The sequence below is a fragment of the Pundamilia nyererei genome, unplaced genomic scaffold (assembly GCF_000239375.1).
Source record: "Pundamilia nyererei isolate P.nyererei 1_Seehausen unplaced genomic scaffold, PunNye1.0 scaffold00026, whole genome shotgun sequence".
Classification (NCBI taxonomy): Eukaryota; Metazoa; Chordata; class Actinopteri; order Cichliformes; family Cichlidae; genus Pundamilia; species Pundamilia nyererei.
The window spans coordinates 3,868,314-3,885,530 of record NW_005187427.1 but is presented as its reverse complement, the minus strand read 5'-3'; the positions used below and the strand labels follow the sequence as shown (position 1 = coordinate 3,885,530).

The window sequence follows — 17,217 nt, the reverse complement described above, 5'->3', positions numbered from 1 at the left end:
CAGGTTTCATTTTCATAAACTCACTTTTACTACACGTTAACAATAAAGAGTCACCCTGAAGAAACTACTGGCATTCTGAAGTAATCCCAGGGATTAGTAATATGATTGAAAGGCAGTTTAAGCTGTTTGCTCGTTAGATGCTTTTGTACCATCGCCCTGTTTATCGGATGTATCAGGAGTAGGGGTGGGTTTTAATAATCGATTCATCGATTAAAATCGATTCTGGCTTGGATAACGTGATATCATTCATTAAAATCCTGAATCGATTTTTTATATAAATGTATTTTGCCCAAAATTCCAGAATCTCAGGTGAAACCTCACAAAATTTCAACAACCACCAAACATCTAAAGCAGTAAATGAGAGCAGGTACACGGCTTCTGCACAAAGACGTAAACACAAAGCGCGGACCCGCCGACGGATCAGAATCTGTGAGATGTCGCCTTTCTCACCGATGGCACGGACACGGTCGAGGCTGAAAGCCGACAGCTCGCTGATTCTGATGTTTCGGCGGGTCCGCGCTTTGTGTTTACGCCCTTTTTGCGCTGATTCTAAAGCTGTTAGTTTGATCTCTCTCCAAACAATATTGACCGAACCAGCAGCAAAAGAAGATCCAAACTACGCTTCACATAAACATCGTCATGAATTCACTCTGACTTTTACTGTTTTGCTTCCACCACGATAAAAATCAACTTCATGCACAGCTCTCTCTCTCTCCCCCCGAAATCTGTTTTCTGCATTATTCGCTTGCTTGTTACGCACAAGTCTACCGTTGTTTACAGGCTGTCGGCCGATGTTTTTTTTTTTTTTCCCTTTTACTTACTTCCGAAAAGAAAAGCTAATTTCTGCCGTTCAATAGGCTCCTGAACAAATTTAAACTTTTTAAAATGATACAAAATGCAAAAGGCCGTGTCTCTAATAAAACCGCTGTAACTTTAGAGGTAATGTTCATATGTTGATTAATGGTTTTCTTTCGTTTTTGATGTACTGTGGAATATTTTTATAAAACCCAGGCCAGGAAAATCACCTTCATGTTTTTCTGTGTTTTATCTTCAGCTACTTTGACACAAAGGCCTCTGCTGTGACGCTCACACCTTTTGATAAAGTTTGGAAAGTGTCAGCTTCCCTTTTAATAGATACAAAAATATGTCAATGTACTGATCTGAATTATAATATTTCTGACTGTCTGAGGCAAAATTTCCCAGATTCAAATTGAATTGGATCGAATCGATTCAGGACCCTGTGAATCGGAATCGAATAGATTCTAAACATCAGTGACGATACCCAGCCCTAATCAGGAGTTTCTGCTGTTTCTTCAGTACTGCAGCTCTCCCTATCGTTTACAGAAGCAGCATTCGTTTGTAACACCAAGTCAACCTTTTCCATCTTTTTGTGCTGATCTTTGTATTCTCCATCCTTGTTTTCGATCACTTGTGCTTCCTCCTTCTCTTCAGCTTCACTGTCTGATCTCAACTGATCCGGTGTTGAAGGAGTGGAGTATGTATCGCTGGCCAGCTCTATCAACGGAGAGAAGGGTTGGGAGATGAAGGGAGAGAGAGAGTAGGGGACCTTAGGAGAAAGAGATGGGGACTGATAAGGCGAATGGGAGGGAGAAAGGCTGGGTGAGTCATTAGGGGAGAGAGAAATGTGCATCTTGGGAGATGCAGATGGGGACTGATAAGGGGAAAGAGAGGGAGAAGCACTGGGAGAGTCACGAGGAGAGAGGGATTGAAAAATTTTGGGGAAAAGAGGAGGTGGCTTAGACGACAGTGAGGCACAATTGGGGAAACTGATTATTGGACAGGGTTTCATGTAGTCTGAGTCAACTGGGAGATGCTCCTTTATTGCTGGTGGCTGGGCAGTAGCCTCCTCTTCTTTCACTCCCTCTTTACTTTGGCATGCTTCCATCTGCTGCTCCTGCATCCCTGGCTGGATCTGAGGAATTGCTGATGAAGGCTGCGGTTGACCACCGCTGGGATCGTTTTGCGTCACCGGCTGGGTATGGCCGTCTTGAGCAGTTTGGCCTTTTCTCAGCTCGAGTGTTTCCTGTCCGCTCTTCTGGGCTTTACACCTCCCCTTGGTTTTTGGCATTAAAGGTGGCGGAGGTGGTGGAGCAAGCGGGGGCGACAGCATGGTCGATGTCTCTGTTGAAACCCGGACTTTGAGGCTGTGCTTGAACATGCGCCGTCTGGATAAAGTGCTCTGAGACTGCAGGAAAAGAGGGTTGATGAAACAGAGAGCGCCCAGCCCAGAGCCACAGTCCAGCTCTAAGGGACTACGCGTGGTGATCGGGCAAAACTCGTGGAACAAGGTGGAATTTAGAGACGATTTCTGGGCGGCAGCATCTGAGTCAGGTGCAGATTTATGCTGGTTGTCTGAGTCTGGCTGTGGAGCTGAGTCAGACGGAGCTGGAGAGCTTGACTGCAGTGCAGACTTAGGCAGGGCGGAGGTTGCAACATCTCGCTTCTTCTCCTTAGCTTTTCGGGGCTTAGGTGTCTCCCGTGGCCCACGGACATTTAGGTGGGAATTCCAAAACTCTACACAACAAAAAAAATGTTTTGGTTATTTTAATAAGTTCATCACCAAATTTTACTGTGATTCTAATGCGAACAGTGATTTATTGAGTAAAGTTAACATTTTATAAGCTGCATAAATTCAACATCATTGTGACAGTAATTTACTATTGATTTATTTATTTTTTATTAAATTCACATTTTATACATAAAAGAATTAAGTAAGCAGAGGACAGAAAAGATGCACCTACACACAAACTTCCCCCAGTGCCTGCTTGCTAACCTGCGGCTGAGACATAATTAATGATGTGCTTAAATAAATCCTGGAAGATCAAAGTATTTGAAGTTGAGCATGCTTACAAAATCTTCTATTGGGGAAAAAATGAAATGACCAACCTATTCCCATGTGTGAGATAGACTCGAGCTCTTTGTGCGATGATGCCCTCGCTATTGCGTCAGGAAGCTCCAGAGGGAATGGTAGCACATCTCTGAAAAGAAACATGCGCCGCAGAGATTAAAAAGATCCACATTAGTTCTTGCACATAAACAGATATTGGAATGGATTCACGTGGAAAAAGAGATGACAACGTAATAGGACTTGAACAAGGTTAAAGAATCAAAATTATACCAAAGAACCACTAAGGAAACTGAGAATGAGGAAGGCAACATTTTACCTGCTAACACAGTAAAAGGAAATTAGTCTTGGAAGGTCTGGAAAGCTGATGGCTGAAGTCTCCAGAGACAGAGCTGCGGATGAAGAAAATTCAAATGTCAGGGATGTTTAGTGCGAGGGAAAGCTGGCTGGTATTAATAATACAGCTTATCTGAGAAATTATTGAGTAGAATATTGGGTCTTTGGCCTGGAGTTTTACTTTAAAAGAAGACAATGAAAGGCATCTTTGCTTTTATCTGAATTCTAGTATTTATGTGTAAGTACTGTGTAATAGTACAGAAATGATAGTGTGTAGTTGTAATGATGATTTAAAGCTGTCTGATATTTAATTACAGCATCTTCAGAATGAAAAGATTTTAAAGCTAGGTTAAATAAGACTCATAGAATTGCTGACAACACTGCACTCATCATGGTCTGTGTGCGTGTATTTTTTAATTTTTATTTGTTGCAATAAATAATAAAGTAAAAACAAGCAAATGGTGTATATAATACCTAGCCAAAAGAATATAATTAAAGAAAATGCCGATTTACATTTATATCCAGCACACGAGTACGGTGTTGTTGCTTCTCCTTGTTAAATGAGAAATTAACTGTGATTAACCACTTTTTTTTTTTTTTTTGCTCAATGTTACAAGCCACTCCCAGGCATGATTACTGCCCGACCTGCTGGATCAGGAAATAAATTAAATCGAACCTGTCTGACAAAGTGATGTGGGCTGAAAGATCTCAACAAGCAACAGATCATGCCATGATATAAAGACACTCAAGAAAAGCTGAGAAACAAAGTCATTGACTTCTATCAGCGACTTTGTTTGGTGCTTTGAGACTCCACCAAACCACAGTGAGAGCCATTATCCACATATGGAGTAAACAGTGGTGAACCTTCCCAGGAGTGGCCAGCTGACTAAAATTACTCCAAGAGCACATCGACGACTCATCCAAGAGGTCACAAAAGAACAACATCTACAGACCTGCAGGCCTCACTTGCCTCAGTGTTCATGATTCATCAATAAGAAAGTGACTGGGCAAAAATGTCATACGATGGCAGACCATTCAAACTTGAAAACTCTCTAATATGGCTGAATTCAAACACTTCCTTCCCATCTTTGATGCCTTAATTAATGAAATTATCTAATCAAAAACTGCATTTTGTATTTACTTTGTCTAATATTAACATTTGCTCGATGATCTAACATAAGTATGGCACATATGCAACAAGAAGAAAAGAAATAAGGAAGAAGCTACATAACTTTTTCACAGCACTCTATTAAATGTTAAGATGCTTTCCTAAAGTGTGAGTGGACTCTTCCAAAGACTACCAAGTGTTGGGGTAATGCTCTTACTGCCTTGCTCCTCTCTGATACCAAACTGCTGAACAAACGATGGCACGCTGTCATCCGTCAAACGCACACAGAGCACGTTTCTTTGGGACGTGCGAGACTTTCGCACCAGGAACGTCTGCAAGACAACAAGTGATTACTGAACGCAACTGGGAGTGCATAAGAAAAGGTAGGAGAGGAAATGTGGATGTGTGTTATGTCTGTGTCTCAGACCCCGGGAGGTTCCCTCTGCAGTATGTGCAGTGCTGTGGCTGGGTTGATTGATAGCTGAAGCCAGACGGGCACTGTAAGCAGGAGACGATCCAGTACACTGATGTTTTTCAGGGAACCCTGACCCCTCAGCTTGCGCTCCGATACTTGGGTGGGCTCTGGGAAATCGTACAGGGGTTCTTCTTGCTGTGCCATCTAAACACATATGCATACAACAACATAGTTAATGTGCTCCAAATCTCCATGCAGTCTCATAATGCTACACGTGGTTATGGCATCCTTCTGGATCCCAGTAATGACAGAAAGACGGGTGAGACTGCTGCACACAAACAGAGACACACACTTGTACCATAAATCTGACTGGATTGGACCGGCAAGTCCAGACTTGGTAAAGCACAGCAGCTCAGACAGAGCTTAAATAAAATAGCAACCTATGGTGAAGATCTTTAAATTACAGACACACCGACAGCAAACACAAACGTCACAACAGTCATTAGATGTTAAGTAAAAAAGGAGCAAATGTCAAACTGACACACTTATCCTTCTTAATACGAACGCATCAATGGGCTGAATCTGACCGCAGCCTATACATGTCAACTTCTGTCTGGACCCGCACGAAGTACATTCCTCTAAAACTTGCACATTTCCTCCGCAAACTGCGCTGCACGCAGGCTTCTAGCGCTACAGTCATGTAATTGTGTGTCACAGCACGCTCATCTTATTTTTAAACAACCAACTCAAACTGTTTTACTACCTCTCTGCTCCGATTCTTCTCCTTCCTTTTTCACCTCCGGATCCACTTTATGATGGCATGCTTCGTGTTCTTCCACCTTCACCTTCTTCTTCGTGTTTTTTTTTTTTACTACGATAGGAAGTTTACTTCTCTTTCACTCTGGCCTGTCATGACGCGTGCTCTCCGATCTGAAGATGCCTTCTTTTGCTCCTCCTCCTAACCCACCTGATCTCACCTGGAGTCAAGTCAAGTCATCATGACGTCAGACTCACGTGTTCTAGATCCACATAAGACTTGAGTTATGTCTTATTTTTGTATTACTTTTTAGTACAGATAATAGTAACAAGTCGTTTTAGAAGAGCAGTTAAACAGGGGTTAATTGGTTTAAAGTCCTGTAGTTACAGAACCCATAGCCTCCGTTCATCCATTTTGTTAGTGCTACAGTCTACTTTAGCACATTAGCGCGAAGATATGCAAGTAAAATAGTGGCTTGCCAGTAAAGTGACCGTCTTGGTGAAACTGCGCCCTCCATGTGTGCAACCCTGCCTCAGGAAACCGGAAACGGATGTGAGGTTTAAATACGACAGCTCCAGGACCGCGTTGGGTAAGGCTTCTGTGTACTTTGCTGGCATAATTCAAAATTTTTGTTCAAATATGAAAACTAGACGGGCTTAGTTTTTTTTTTACGATAACTGGTAACAGAGACCTGGCTTTAGCTTTGGTAGACGTTTGCTACCACTCAGATAAAACCCTCTACGTTAGCGTTAGCTGGCGTAGCTAACATTAGCTAATGCTCAACAAGATGGCCAGGAGTGTCTGGAGTTTTAGCGTGCTGCTGGTCGTGTAACGGTGCTTATAGTAAGCTATATAAACAGTTACATGTAGCTATTTTTCGTCTTTTGCCATTCTGCGGCTAACCTAGGCATTTTACACACTTTAATCTGGAGGCATTTTCGCCGCCCAACTTAACGGTTTTATTAGCTTAGCTAATAATACCTCCTGGCGTCGCTGCGGCGACTGCCAAGTGGCAATCCGGCGAATACGCAAATAGCTTTAAAAAAAAAACCCGCCTGGTAATAACGCCAGATTGTGTGTGTGTGTGTGTGTGGGGTGGGGGGTGGATCAATCAGCTTTGATAGGCCTTTCGAGATTTTTTCAAGACAGCAAATTTCCTGTTGAGATCTACTAATCGTCTAGCTAGCCTGTTGCCGTTGCTCAAATCACAAATGACCGTATGTTCCCCGCGTCATGTTTGTTCTCTTGCAGATGCCTGGTTTTTACAGAGATGAGCGGTGAGAACGTGAAGTTGTTTGTAGGGAACCTTCCTATAGATGCTACGCACGAAGAACTGAACAAGCTCTTTGGTCCATATGGAGAGATCAACACCTGCTCGTTGCTGAGACAGTATGCTTTCGTTACCCTGAAGGGAGAGGGGGCAGCAGACAGGTATAATTGTTACACTGGCCATCACTGTTATTAGATATAATTAGTGTTTTGCTTTCCTAAATGTTGTTGTACATCTCGGAAATCATGTCAAAAGGAGTCATGTAGTTTACATGAAAACGTACATTCTTTTCTCAAAGTATAAGAGCAGACTGAGTTCATTGTATTTAGTCATTTAAAGTAGTCCAGCTTTGTCGTTTTTAAACATGCGTCAGAAATGCAACATTTGCATTAGTGATGTTCAGTATGTGTAGTAAAGTAAAGCTAACCCCCAAAATAATTATGGCTTATCAGCAGACTCTTAAATAGAGTATTGCACAGACATCTGCCATGCATTGCTCTGTGTCTCTTTACTTAACTTTGTTCTGACCAGTTGCACTAATGTGCACAGTGGCCTTCAAAATCCTATTGTGAGTTAGGAACATCATATGATAGATAGAATCTATCTATTCCAAAACCAGAAACGTTCATTTATTTTATCATCAAGGTTGTTATACTTAAGTAAAACTAAACGTTTAAAAAACAAACCCCAAAACAACATGTCATAAACTAGACTTTAGTTAAATAAATTGAAACAAGTTGAAATGTCTTTAGTTTTAATGTTTGAGAGTTTAGTCAGATTTAGTCTACATGACATGTCATTCTCTTTCAGTTTGATTTTTTGGTATTGTAGTACATATTCTGAACCTCTTAAACGATACAGTTGGTAAGCACTATCTGCATTGTAAATAAATGATGTTTTTGTTATAGTGTTAAAACAACTACACAGAAATGAGTCCACTCTGGGAGCTACATATTTGTTACAGTACAACAATCATATCAATGAGTTATACAATATAAATTAAAGGTTAAAAGTAACAAATATACCTATTTGACCTTTCCAGTGCTTTGACTGTTTAAAAGTAATGACTAATTATAAAAGTAATGACTAATTATAAATCCCAAGATCCATGCATAGAAGCTTAATTTGACCATTTGCTTAGCTTCACTTCCCTGCTTAATACTAGTCTAATACAGTAGAAGCCTAAAACACATGCAATAGTTTACAGTTTGCAGACACCTTAAAAAAATGTCTGAGTGGAGACAAACAGTTCAGATACAAGAATTGTCTCTTTCATTATTATTAGAAATTGGAAGACCTAGGTCAAACAATAAAAGTAACAAAGTTTATAAAGGTATGAAAGAAGCAACAGGCTGCAGTATCTGAAAAACTAAGATACTAAAAAGAAAACAGGAACAGGACCATTCTCTCACCAAACACTGTTGTGGTCTGACTAATTACAGTAGCTGTTTACTTCCTATTAAAGTGCAGTTAGTAAAACAAGGAAAGGCTGCAGCAGTATTTGTTATGCTGGTATTTGATCTCTTCCATAAAGAACTCCATTAATTCTTCATGGCATAGATTCAACAGGGTCTCATCAAAGATTTTGGTTCATATTGATGTGAAATCATCTGGTCATTGCAGATTTGTCCTGCCTGCACACCTATAATGTGAGTCTACTCTTCCAGCACATCCCAAAGGTGCTATTTTGGGTCAAGATCTAGTGACTGAAGGACATTTAAGTACAGTGAACTGATGGTCACATTCAGAATAAATATTTACCATATGAATGTTGACTTAATCATGAGACCAGGCAGTTGTTGTCCAGTCTTCTATTGTCCAATTTTGGTGAGCCTGTGCAAATTGTAGCACCGGTTTCCTGGTCTTGGATAGCAGGAAGTTGGTGTTCCATATTCAAAGTGAAATTGCCGTTCTTACTCATTCTGATGTTCAGTTTGAACCTCAGCAGGTAGTTTTCACCAAGACTACATATGTAAATGCCTTGAGTTGTTGCCATGTGACTAGCTGATTGGATATTTGCATTAATGAGCCTTTGAATAGGTGTGCTTAGGGAAGTAGGCAGTGACCGTATATTGCAGTTAAATGTTATTACTGATAGTCTCATCTGTGGTTTTGAATGTGTTTATGATTTAGCTGTTCTTACGTTAACAGGGCGATACGACATCTTGATGGCAAAGAGTACCGAGGCAGACCCCTGGTAGTCGAAGAGTCACGAGCACGCCCACCCAACTCCACTAAAGTGTTTGTGGGGAACCTCAGCGCTACATGTTCAGCAGATGACTTGCATGGGCTGTTCTCAACCTTCGGAAGAGTTTTAGACTGTGATAAAGTCAAAGGTAACGTATAAAGCCTTGTAATCTGTAAAGATTGTGTGTGAGAGAAATTTGCATCAGGATTTAATTAACTTGAGCTGGTTTGAATAAGAACAGATTTGGGGACTTTAAACTCTGAGCAAGTGACTTTTCTGGTTTGCATCGTGGTCCAATCTTTCAAGTTGATGTGACATAAAATATGGGATGCACACATTTCATTGTAAAAATCAGCCTCAGACTAATGTTGACCTTTCTCTTTCCTGTAAACTACAGCAAGGTTATGCTCAAATGTCGGCTATGCATTCGTGCATATGGAGAGGAAGGAGGAAGCCTTGGCGGCTATTGAGGCACTCAATGGGACCATGTTCAAGGGGCGTCAGTTGGCTGTAGAGCTGTCCAAAGCCCAACCTCTGATAAATCAGATTATGACAGCTGGAAATTCAGCTAACCCCACAGGTGCTGTAACAGCAGGTGATGATGAAAGGGCAATTTGTTTTCCAAGAAATGAAATGCAGCTTATGTTGTAATCATGTTTTCAGCAGGTGGCAGAGAGGGTCTTCTTCCACGACCGCCTCCGTCACTAGAGCATCATCAGAGTCAAGCAGCTGTGCTTGCTGCAGCTGCAGCTGCTGCAGCTGGATTACCCATACAAGTAAGTATATTCTCCACCAGGATGTCCACTGCCATTTGAAAGCCTTCTGTTCTTTGTTTTTCAAAGTAATGAATATCACAACTTTTTAGGAAACTTTATTGTCAGTCAAGCCTTTTATGAACTTTAATTTGGACTCCCTATATTGCACCATAGTTTAGACGGACTAGATTTAAGAATTTTCTTTTGTTGCAGGTTCAACAAAGTGTCCATAACTCTTTCTACAACACCACATCCTTTGACCCCACCTACGCTGCTCTGAAAGGGATCACCAGTTCTAAAGGTGCAGATGGAGTCATATATGGAGCTCTTGCCAGCCAAGTGTATGGATCTGTAGCTGACCAGGTGTTTCATGAGCTGGCAAATCACAATTCTGCAGCGGCTGCAGTTGAGGAAGAGGTGGAGCCCCAGACTGTACCAGATCCAACAACACTTTTCGAAGCAGCGAGAGCCAAGTTCTTTCAGGAGGGACAGAAGGTCTGTTAACTTTGGAGTAAAAATGTCTTGTGTGCTTGTGTGTCTATTATTGTGTTTCAGAAACGGTCATCTTATCTGTGTTGTTTTTTTTTTTGTTTTGTTTTTTTATGACTCAAGGTTCTGGCAGAGCAGCAGGCAGGGAGAAAGGCAGCACCTTCAGATAATGAGCGGGACCGCAGCCCAATACGAGGAAATCGAGCTCCTCTCCTCCCTGACCCTGTTCCGGGTTCATTTGCTCAGATACGCCCCAAACGACGTGCCCTGCTTCCAACACCACCTGGAGCACCTGAAGACCCCGTCGCTGCCACCACCACCACAACTCCTGAAGGAGCGGATCCTGTTGCGAGGTACACATAACATTTAAAGAGCAGATAGTGATAGAAGAAAATTAAGCTTAAACCAGTTTATGATAATATAACATGGTCATATTATTGAGATTTGTGTGCCTTTTTTTTTCCTGCTTATTTCTTACCTTTTCTTCAACTCTAATTTTGACTCAAGGTCATATACAGAATACTACCAACAAATGCATCAGTACCAACAGTATCAACAGTACCAGCAACAGTACCAGTACCTCCAGTATGCCTACACCAATCCTCCACCACCACCTCCGCCTCCACCGGCAACCACACAGGCACCTGCTTCCACCACAACCCCTGCACCACCAGGGACATATACAGCACTCCCGACATATGCCGCATCGGATTCCTATGCAGCACCAGGAACGTACGACACTTCGGGAAGTTATGACGCCTCATCGGGGAGCTACGACGCTTCATCCGGGAGCTACGATGCCTCGTCTGGAAGCTACGACGCCTCAGCGGGCTATGACACATCTGGAGGCTACGGGGCACCGGGAGCATATGATTCATCGGGAGCTTACGGAGCGGGAAGCTACTCCACCTCCACACCGTATGAGCAGACACCCGCACACGGGCAACCCATGCCCCCGCGCCACGATTACCCTTACCACACGCCAGAACCCCCTTATCGATAGTCCCACCCCCCTCCCACACGCTCCTTTACACATGGCAGATGTGTGATTGTGTGTGTGCGCGTGTATGTGTTTGTGTGTGTGTACGTCAGCGAGCATACATAAGGGACAGTTTAAAGGCAAAAAACAAGAGAGTGGGCAAGGTTGTGATTCTCCCCTGTTTCTCCATCTTGACCAACTAGTCTCTCAATGGATGATTACTCAGTTAAGTGGATGATTATGAGCTAGCAAGGTCTCTGGAGTAGTGGAGATGAGGGAGGCAGCTGATACTGGAGTGCTGTTAAGCATTAATAGTTCCTGTTAGATGTGATATAGAGGCACAGCTGGTTCCTTGTTGAATGTTAAAGCTTAAATTTTGCCTCAAACAAGGTTGGACTCAGAAGGTGGGTTTTTGTCACTTCAGAAGAGCTTTCTGTTCGGTGTCAGGCGAAGCCATTTTATGTACTCTACATAAAAGATTGTTGCTGCATGAAATGTGCAGTCTGGCAACTCATCGTATATTGCAGACAAAAATACAAAGTACAGATAAGTAAATTATAAACCGGTTTTATCCATGGAAACATATCCTGTCCAACTGGGACTGTATGGCTTTGTTATTGTTTTTATAAAACACTAATTTCTCTACAGGCCCATGATGTTCATTCATGACGGCCAACTTTGGGTTGGCTGCAATTTAATGTGCTGTTGAGCTGTATTGCTTTATACTAATTGTTTCTATCATTTTGTCCCCTTTTGTATATCTGTCAGGGTGTTGAAGAACATCTCTTTGTATAATGTTGTTCAGTTAGACAGCACCTCAAACTGCAGTCTGCTATGAAGAACACAAAGTTGACTCAGCACATCTCCAACAATAACAAAGTACAAACAGTTGTGCTTGCATATTTGTTGTGGCTTTTGTAGAGTATGTAACGAGGCTTAGTCTGAAGTCATTTGTAGCGATGCTTTCGTAACAATAAACCTGTTTTGATCAGACGCACAACCTCTACATGTAATATGGTGTTTGAAGATGGAAAGCAGAGATGAGGTAAAAGGAAGTTTGAGTGGTTAATCAAATTGATTGTTTCATTTACTGAGGAAATTTGATCCCGTACAGATTGAAATTGTGTTGTTAAATTGACCAGATGGCATCTCAAATAATGTATCAGGCTGGTTTCACTTAAGCCCCTTTCAGACATGGGATAGAAAACATCAGTCTTGTAGATTGACAGCACTTGGATTATACATGAATTCTTCTCACGGCTTGGTTCAGGCACACAAACAGCTTTCAATATATCCAAAAGACCTATCTCACTGGTGTCATTGGGCATTGTAAGCATCACTCTGTAGATGTAGTTTCACTTGAGAACATTTGTTCTCTCCTTCATCGTCAGTACCAGCAGGGTTTCTCTGATTTTGAGTGTGTGGGCTGCCGACTGAGCAGCTTCTCCCACACAAGCTCAGAGACATCATCCTGTCTTCTGGACTGAATAAAGCAAACACATACACTTGATTATTGTTTTTGACGCACATGTGACAGCATGCATCCAGACATGCACCATATTAAAAGAAATATGTAAGTCTTACTAGGTAGACCTAGTGAGATTGCTGTGTCTGAAAGGGGTTTTAGCTGACGGTGTAGTCTTAAAAAAAAAATAAAAGAATGGGGGCTGTTCACATGAAAACATTTCCCGAGCTTACTCATTTGCAGGGTGAGAGGAGTGACTTTGAGGTAAATTTCTAGACCATCCTCCTAACATACAAGAGTTGGACTGGTTTTTGATGGATATAAGCAGTGTGTGAATAACCTGCTTGATGTTTCATAGTTTTGCTATTTTGGGCAGTATCGATTAAAGCAGAGTAGACCCACAAGAGTGCATGATTTCAGTTGAGGTAGATGATTATAATTTACCTTACTTTTCTTCCCCTCTTGGCTTTCTGTAAATCTTGAGGTCTGTGCAAACAAAAATATGTTCCAACCTCAGGAACTGAATATGTCCTGTCAGTTTTTGCTTTAAAGGTCGGTTTTGCCTTTAAATGTCAGAACAGTCTTCACGTAATTTAGTAGTTATTCACACTTAGTTCTTGTTTTGTGTTCAATGCATCCACATCTTTCTCTGATTATAAGCAACATTCAGTTGTTCAATAGTTTTGGGGTTTTTTTTTGTTGGTTTTGTATATATGTGAATTTATAAGAGCCAGGAGGAATGTCAGCAAGCGATGCATGGCCAATGGAGCTAATAGAATTTGAGCAATTAAAATTCAACTTTTAATTTTTCTTTCCTCCTTTTTTTTTTTTTTTTTTTTTTTTTTTTTTTTTTTTTTTTTTTTTTTTTTTTTTTTTTTTTTTTTTTTTTTTTTTTGGGAAGTCTCATCAGCTTCTGTCATACCTTTGGTCTCATGGATAGCTGTGGTGATTTAGACGGAAAGAAAATCTACAATTTGGTACAAATGTAAATATTTAAAAAGATGCCAACCAACATTTGGTAGGAATATTGACTGTTAATAAAAACATAGTGATTGTATTTCTTTCTAAACAGTTGGAGACCTGGTGTAGTTGGACAGTTCAGTTGTACCAGACTCGTAAAAAGAGGCAGCCGTTTGTATGGCAGGGAGGGATTACAGTTGTGCTGTAGCATGTAGTGAGTGATGGTGAGTTGTAGTGGCATTGGCGAGTGAAGTAAAAAGAGAAAGCAACTGTGTGTGTGTGTGTGTGTGTGTGTGTATCGAAGGGTTTTAAGCTGAGCAGACTTCAGGTGATGTTCTCAGTGCTGATGGTGTTGCGAAAGTCGTTTTGGATTTTGTAGAGGCCACTGATTTTTCCCGGGCAGAAGTGAGAAGGCACGAAGACCTTTCCTTTTCTCTTCTGATCTCACCAGAAGCACACACAGGCTTTCTCAGCATCCAAATCACACCTAGACAACTTTCACCTTATAACTGGGTTAGTTCATATAATTTATAACAGACAACACGTGCGATGCAGTGCAAATAATACTAATGCACACCTGATTCTTCTTGCATTTCATGACTCTCAATAGTTGCTCCGATGTGATTGTACCACACATTAGCTACTCGCATTACTTCTCATTCAGCACGTGAACTGCTAGTGCTGCGATTATTTTTCAGTGACACATAGCCTCTCTACATTTCCACATTATTCCACCTTCTCCATGTGAACTGTTAGTTGCTTGCCTTGTTGTTGCTGCTGCTCCAGCCACCTTCTTCCTCTTGCTGATTATTGCAGCTAGAGTGGGAGGGAGCCAAACTGAGCCCTTGCCCTGGACGTACGGCACACGCAGCTGTAGCGTGGAATGGGGGAAAAAAGCAGCGTTAGGCCTGAAACTGCTGTGGACGATGGGGGGTCTCCCCACTAAGGTAAACACTCAGACCACACACTCAGACCCCTCCCCGAAACACGCCTACACACTCACCAGCACACACACGCCGTACAGATGCTCCTGTGTCCATACTTCTTACTCCTCACTTGCCATCAGGGATTCAGATTTGTCCGGATTTTGGAATTTTTTTTATTTTTTGAAACAACTCACCCATCTTTTTTCTCTTCTTATTAATGTTTGTTTGGGGTTTTGGGGTTGTTGTTTTTTTTCTTTTCTTTTTTTTTTTTTTTTTTCTTTTTAAATGGGAGATTTTTATTTATTTTTTATTTTTATTTTCCTGTTCAAATCCTTACATTTCCCCTCCCTCCTCCCCTCAACAAGTTTTCTCTGCTCATACATTCCTGCTCCTAATGTGACCACTCACACAAGTTTTTAAGGACATCTGTGCCCCCTTTAGTCTAAATCTGAACACACTCTGCAGCAGGCATGTTGTTGTAAGTACGTCCTGTTTCAGCCTATCACCGAAGAGCACCACAGCCAGAGTCGGGGACATTTAGATCGATGGGTTGTCTTAGTTTTTCTAAAAGCGCCCCTGCGGCCTCTTCGGGGGTTAAGTGCCTTGCGTAAGAGCACAGTGGTAGGGCCTCCACTTCAGAGTTGAATAACCTGGCTCAGGATCGGTTGCTGGTTCAACGCTCGACTCCCCCCATCTGAAAACGATTTTTGATGCCGCATTCAACTTGTATGAATGACGATGAACACTGATGCGACCATGTTGTTTTAAATTACATTTTGTCCTATGTTCTTTCAAATGTTTAATTATCAATAAAATGAATTTCAACTGAATGAAACAATCTCTGTGTGAATATTTGAAGATGCAGAAAGCTTGGTGGGTTTTGCCATTTAAACTTTCAGGGCTCAGCATCAGATGACATTTTATTCAGTTTTTTTCCAAAAACATCAATCTATGCTTTTTCAAATAAAAACCAATACTCTGATAACAATCCAAACCTGATAATTGAGTCGTTTTTAATATACAAAAGAAGTAGTTGAAGGTATCGGACTTCCACCTGCAAACAAGACCTTTTCATGGATACTCACTGAGTTTCATGCCCTCAACAGCAATTAAGTTTACAAATGGACACTACAGTACTGCATGGGTGTAGTGAAAGCAGTATACACTAATATACTGAGGTAACATGAGGAGTAGGCCTGCGTACGTAAATGGGCAAAGGTGGAACAGTGAAGGTGAAACTGCAGAGACATCATGCACCATTCATTGGAATAATGGTATGGATATGCAGCAGTTTCTACTCTGGTAATAAATGCCTCCATCAGCCAGATTAGTTTATGAAGTAGCTTCACTAATGAATACAAACACTTGTTTCCTGTTGAGTGTGCAGTCAGTAAATAATTTAATTGGGGACTTTTCCATTCTGGGCATTGTTAAACATACTCTTTAGAGGTGACCTATAGTGTTTATTTTTCATTTCTGTATATTCATTCTTTTCTAGGGTAGCTTAGCACAATTCGCAGTTCAGTTCAAGCCTCTGTCCATCCTGGGTCTAAAACAAACCTTTTTAGCTCATTTCCTTTTAAAGCTGTCTTATTCTGATTGGCTGTCCTTTCCAAACAGATGGTTTGAACAGCAATTTGGTACACTGTTCCTGCGGTGACCAGATTAACCCTATAATGCCTATTTGATACATGGGTTTTTGTGACTTCTGAATCCGTGTGTTTTTTTTTTTGTTTTTTTTTTCCTGAAAAAGCTGAATGAAATGGCGCAATAAATTGGACAAATTATGGACATAGTAGAAATTATACCAACTCAAATGCAAATTGATTTTTAAAAAATTGTCAGAAGGTTCAATAAACATTCCAGTTTCAGAAAAAAAAAAAGAATTTTCTTGCAATTATTGCATGGATATTGTCTGTGTGACTATTCCAATCTAAGAGAGGTGGGGGGACTTGGCCACTCACTTCATTTTTATGAAACCCATGTTTAATATAAGCATCCACTTTTGAAACTTTGTGTTAACCTTCTACATCCATTGTGCACCATTAGTGTAGGTAAATGTGTACACTGAAAGTGGAGGTTCTTTTTATTGTATTGTATGGAAAGGTAAGATGTGACGGCAAATAATTTTCTCCTAAAGCTTTGCCTTTCAAATCTTATTTCATTGGACTTTAGAAAGTCCCACCACAGATAAAATACAATTAGTTTGGCTCAAAGGCTTCATGCTGTGTCCCTTAATCTACCATAGCGAGGTAGAGGGAATGTGAGGAAGAATATAATATTAATGAACTATTCTTAGAAGGGGAAAAAAAGAGACATGACCAAGAGATGTGGGTAATGCTACAGATTCTTAATTTACCCATCTGCACTAACACAGTTGGGCTGAAAATGATGCCATTGATCTCAAATCCCAACCCCCACATCTGTACATTTCTGGTCCTAGTTTTCCAAAATTGTTCAAAACACACTTGAAGCATCTCATGGACTTAAGACTGGCTTAAGAGGAAACCGGTCTGTGCTTTAGGGTATGACTAAGAACTGATAAGTCTAGTTTATGACAACAGACAGGACGAGACTGGGCAAACACATAAAGAACACCACACGATGTGGACCAGACCAAACACGTATTACAGTACTTGGACTTTCAATCACGACCTCTCATGATGCTGCTGGCATAGTATGAAAAAGGAGCAAGCATTCAAA

The 17,217-nt window shown here is 41.1% G+C and overlaps 2 protein-coding genes across 6 annotated transcripts; one reads left to right on the top strand and one right to left on the bottom strand.

The window, feature by feature from the left end:
- Positions 1–1,281: 1,281 nt before the first annotated feature.
- LOC102206356 (ras and Rab interactor 1-like) lies at positions 1,282–5,862 on the bottom strand. Its single transcript, XM_005727826.1, has 6 exons — positions 5,489–5,862; positions 4,738–4,929; positions 4,528–4,642; positions 3,186–3,258; positions 2,908–2,999; positions 1,282–2,535 (listed from the first exon to the last, which is right to left on the bottom strand). Exons 2-6 carry the CDS (start codon positions 4,927–4,929, stop codon positions 1,289–1,291), a joined length of 1,719 nt encoding a protein of 572 aa, XP_005727883.1. The 5' UTR covers positions 5,489–5,862; the 3' UTR covers positions 1,282–1,288.
- A 126-nt stretch (positions 5,863–5,988) lies between these two features.
- On the top strand, positions 5,989–14,705 carry rbm14a (RNA binding motif protein 14a). 5 transcript variants are annotated; one of them, XM_013909513.1, is made up of 9 exons: positions 5,989–6,071; positions 6,734–6,913; positions 8,904–9,088; positions 9,338–9,535; positions 9,607–9,716; positions 9,909–10,190; positions 10,308–10,537; positions 10,692–11,102; positions 14,405–14,705. In XM_013909513.1, the coding sequence occupies exons 2-9, from the start codon at positions 6,753–6,755 to the stop codon at positions 14,406–14,408; spliced, it is 1,581 nt and encodes a 526-aa protein (XP_013764967.1). In that variant the 5' UTR covers positions 5,989–6,071; positions 6,734–6,752; the 3' UTR covers positions 14,409–14,705. The 5 variants fall into 5 exon arrangements, with proteins under 5 accessions (XP_013764967.1, XP_005727881.1, XP_005727879.1 ...); XM_005727824.1 differs by lacking the exon at positions 14,405–14,705 and having other exon boundaries at positions 5,990–6,071; positions 9,338–9,520; positions 10,692–13,446; XM_005727822.1 differs by lacking the exon at positions 14,405–14,705 and having other exon boundaries at positions 5,990–6,071; positions 9,338–9,520; positions 9,604–9,716; positions 10,692–13,446.
- Positions 14,706–17,217: the final 2,512 nt, after the last annotated feature.

Coding starts and splice junctions, on each gene's coding strand:
- rbm14a (XM_013909511.1), top strand. CDS start 6,753: ATGAGCGGTGAGAACGTGAAGTTGTTTGTAGGGAACCTTCCTATAGAT. Junction 9,089..9,337: donor AGACTGTGATAAAGTCAAAG/GTAACGTATAAA, acceptor TGTAAACTACAG/CAAGGTTATGCTCAAATGTC. Junction 10,538..10,691: donor GGAGCGGATCCTGTTGCGAG/GTACACATAACA, acceptor TTTTGACTCAAG/GTCATATACAGAATACTACC.
- LOC102206356 (XM_005727826.1), bottom strand. CDS start 4,929: ATGGCACAGCAAGAAGAACCCCTGTACGATTTCCCAGAGCCCACCCAA. Junction 3,000..3,185: donor TCCTTTTACTGTGTTAGCAG/GTAAAATGTTGC, acceptor GTTTCTTTTCAG/AGATGTGCTACCATTCCCTC. Junction 2,536..2,907: donor TATCTCACACATGGGAATAG/GTTGGTCATTTC, acceptor TTTGTTGTGTAG/AGTTTTGGAATTCCCACCTA.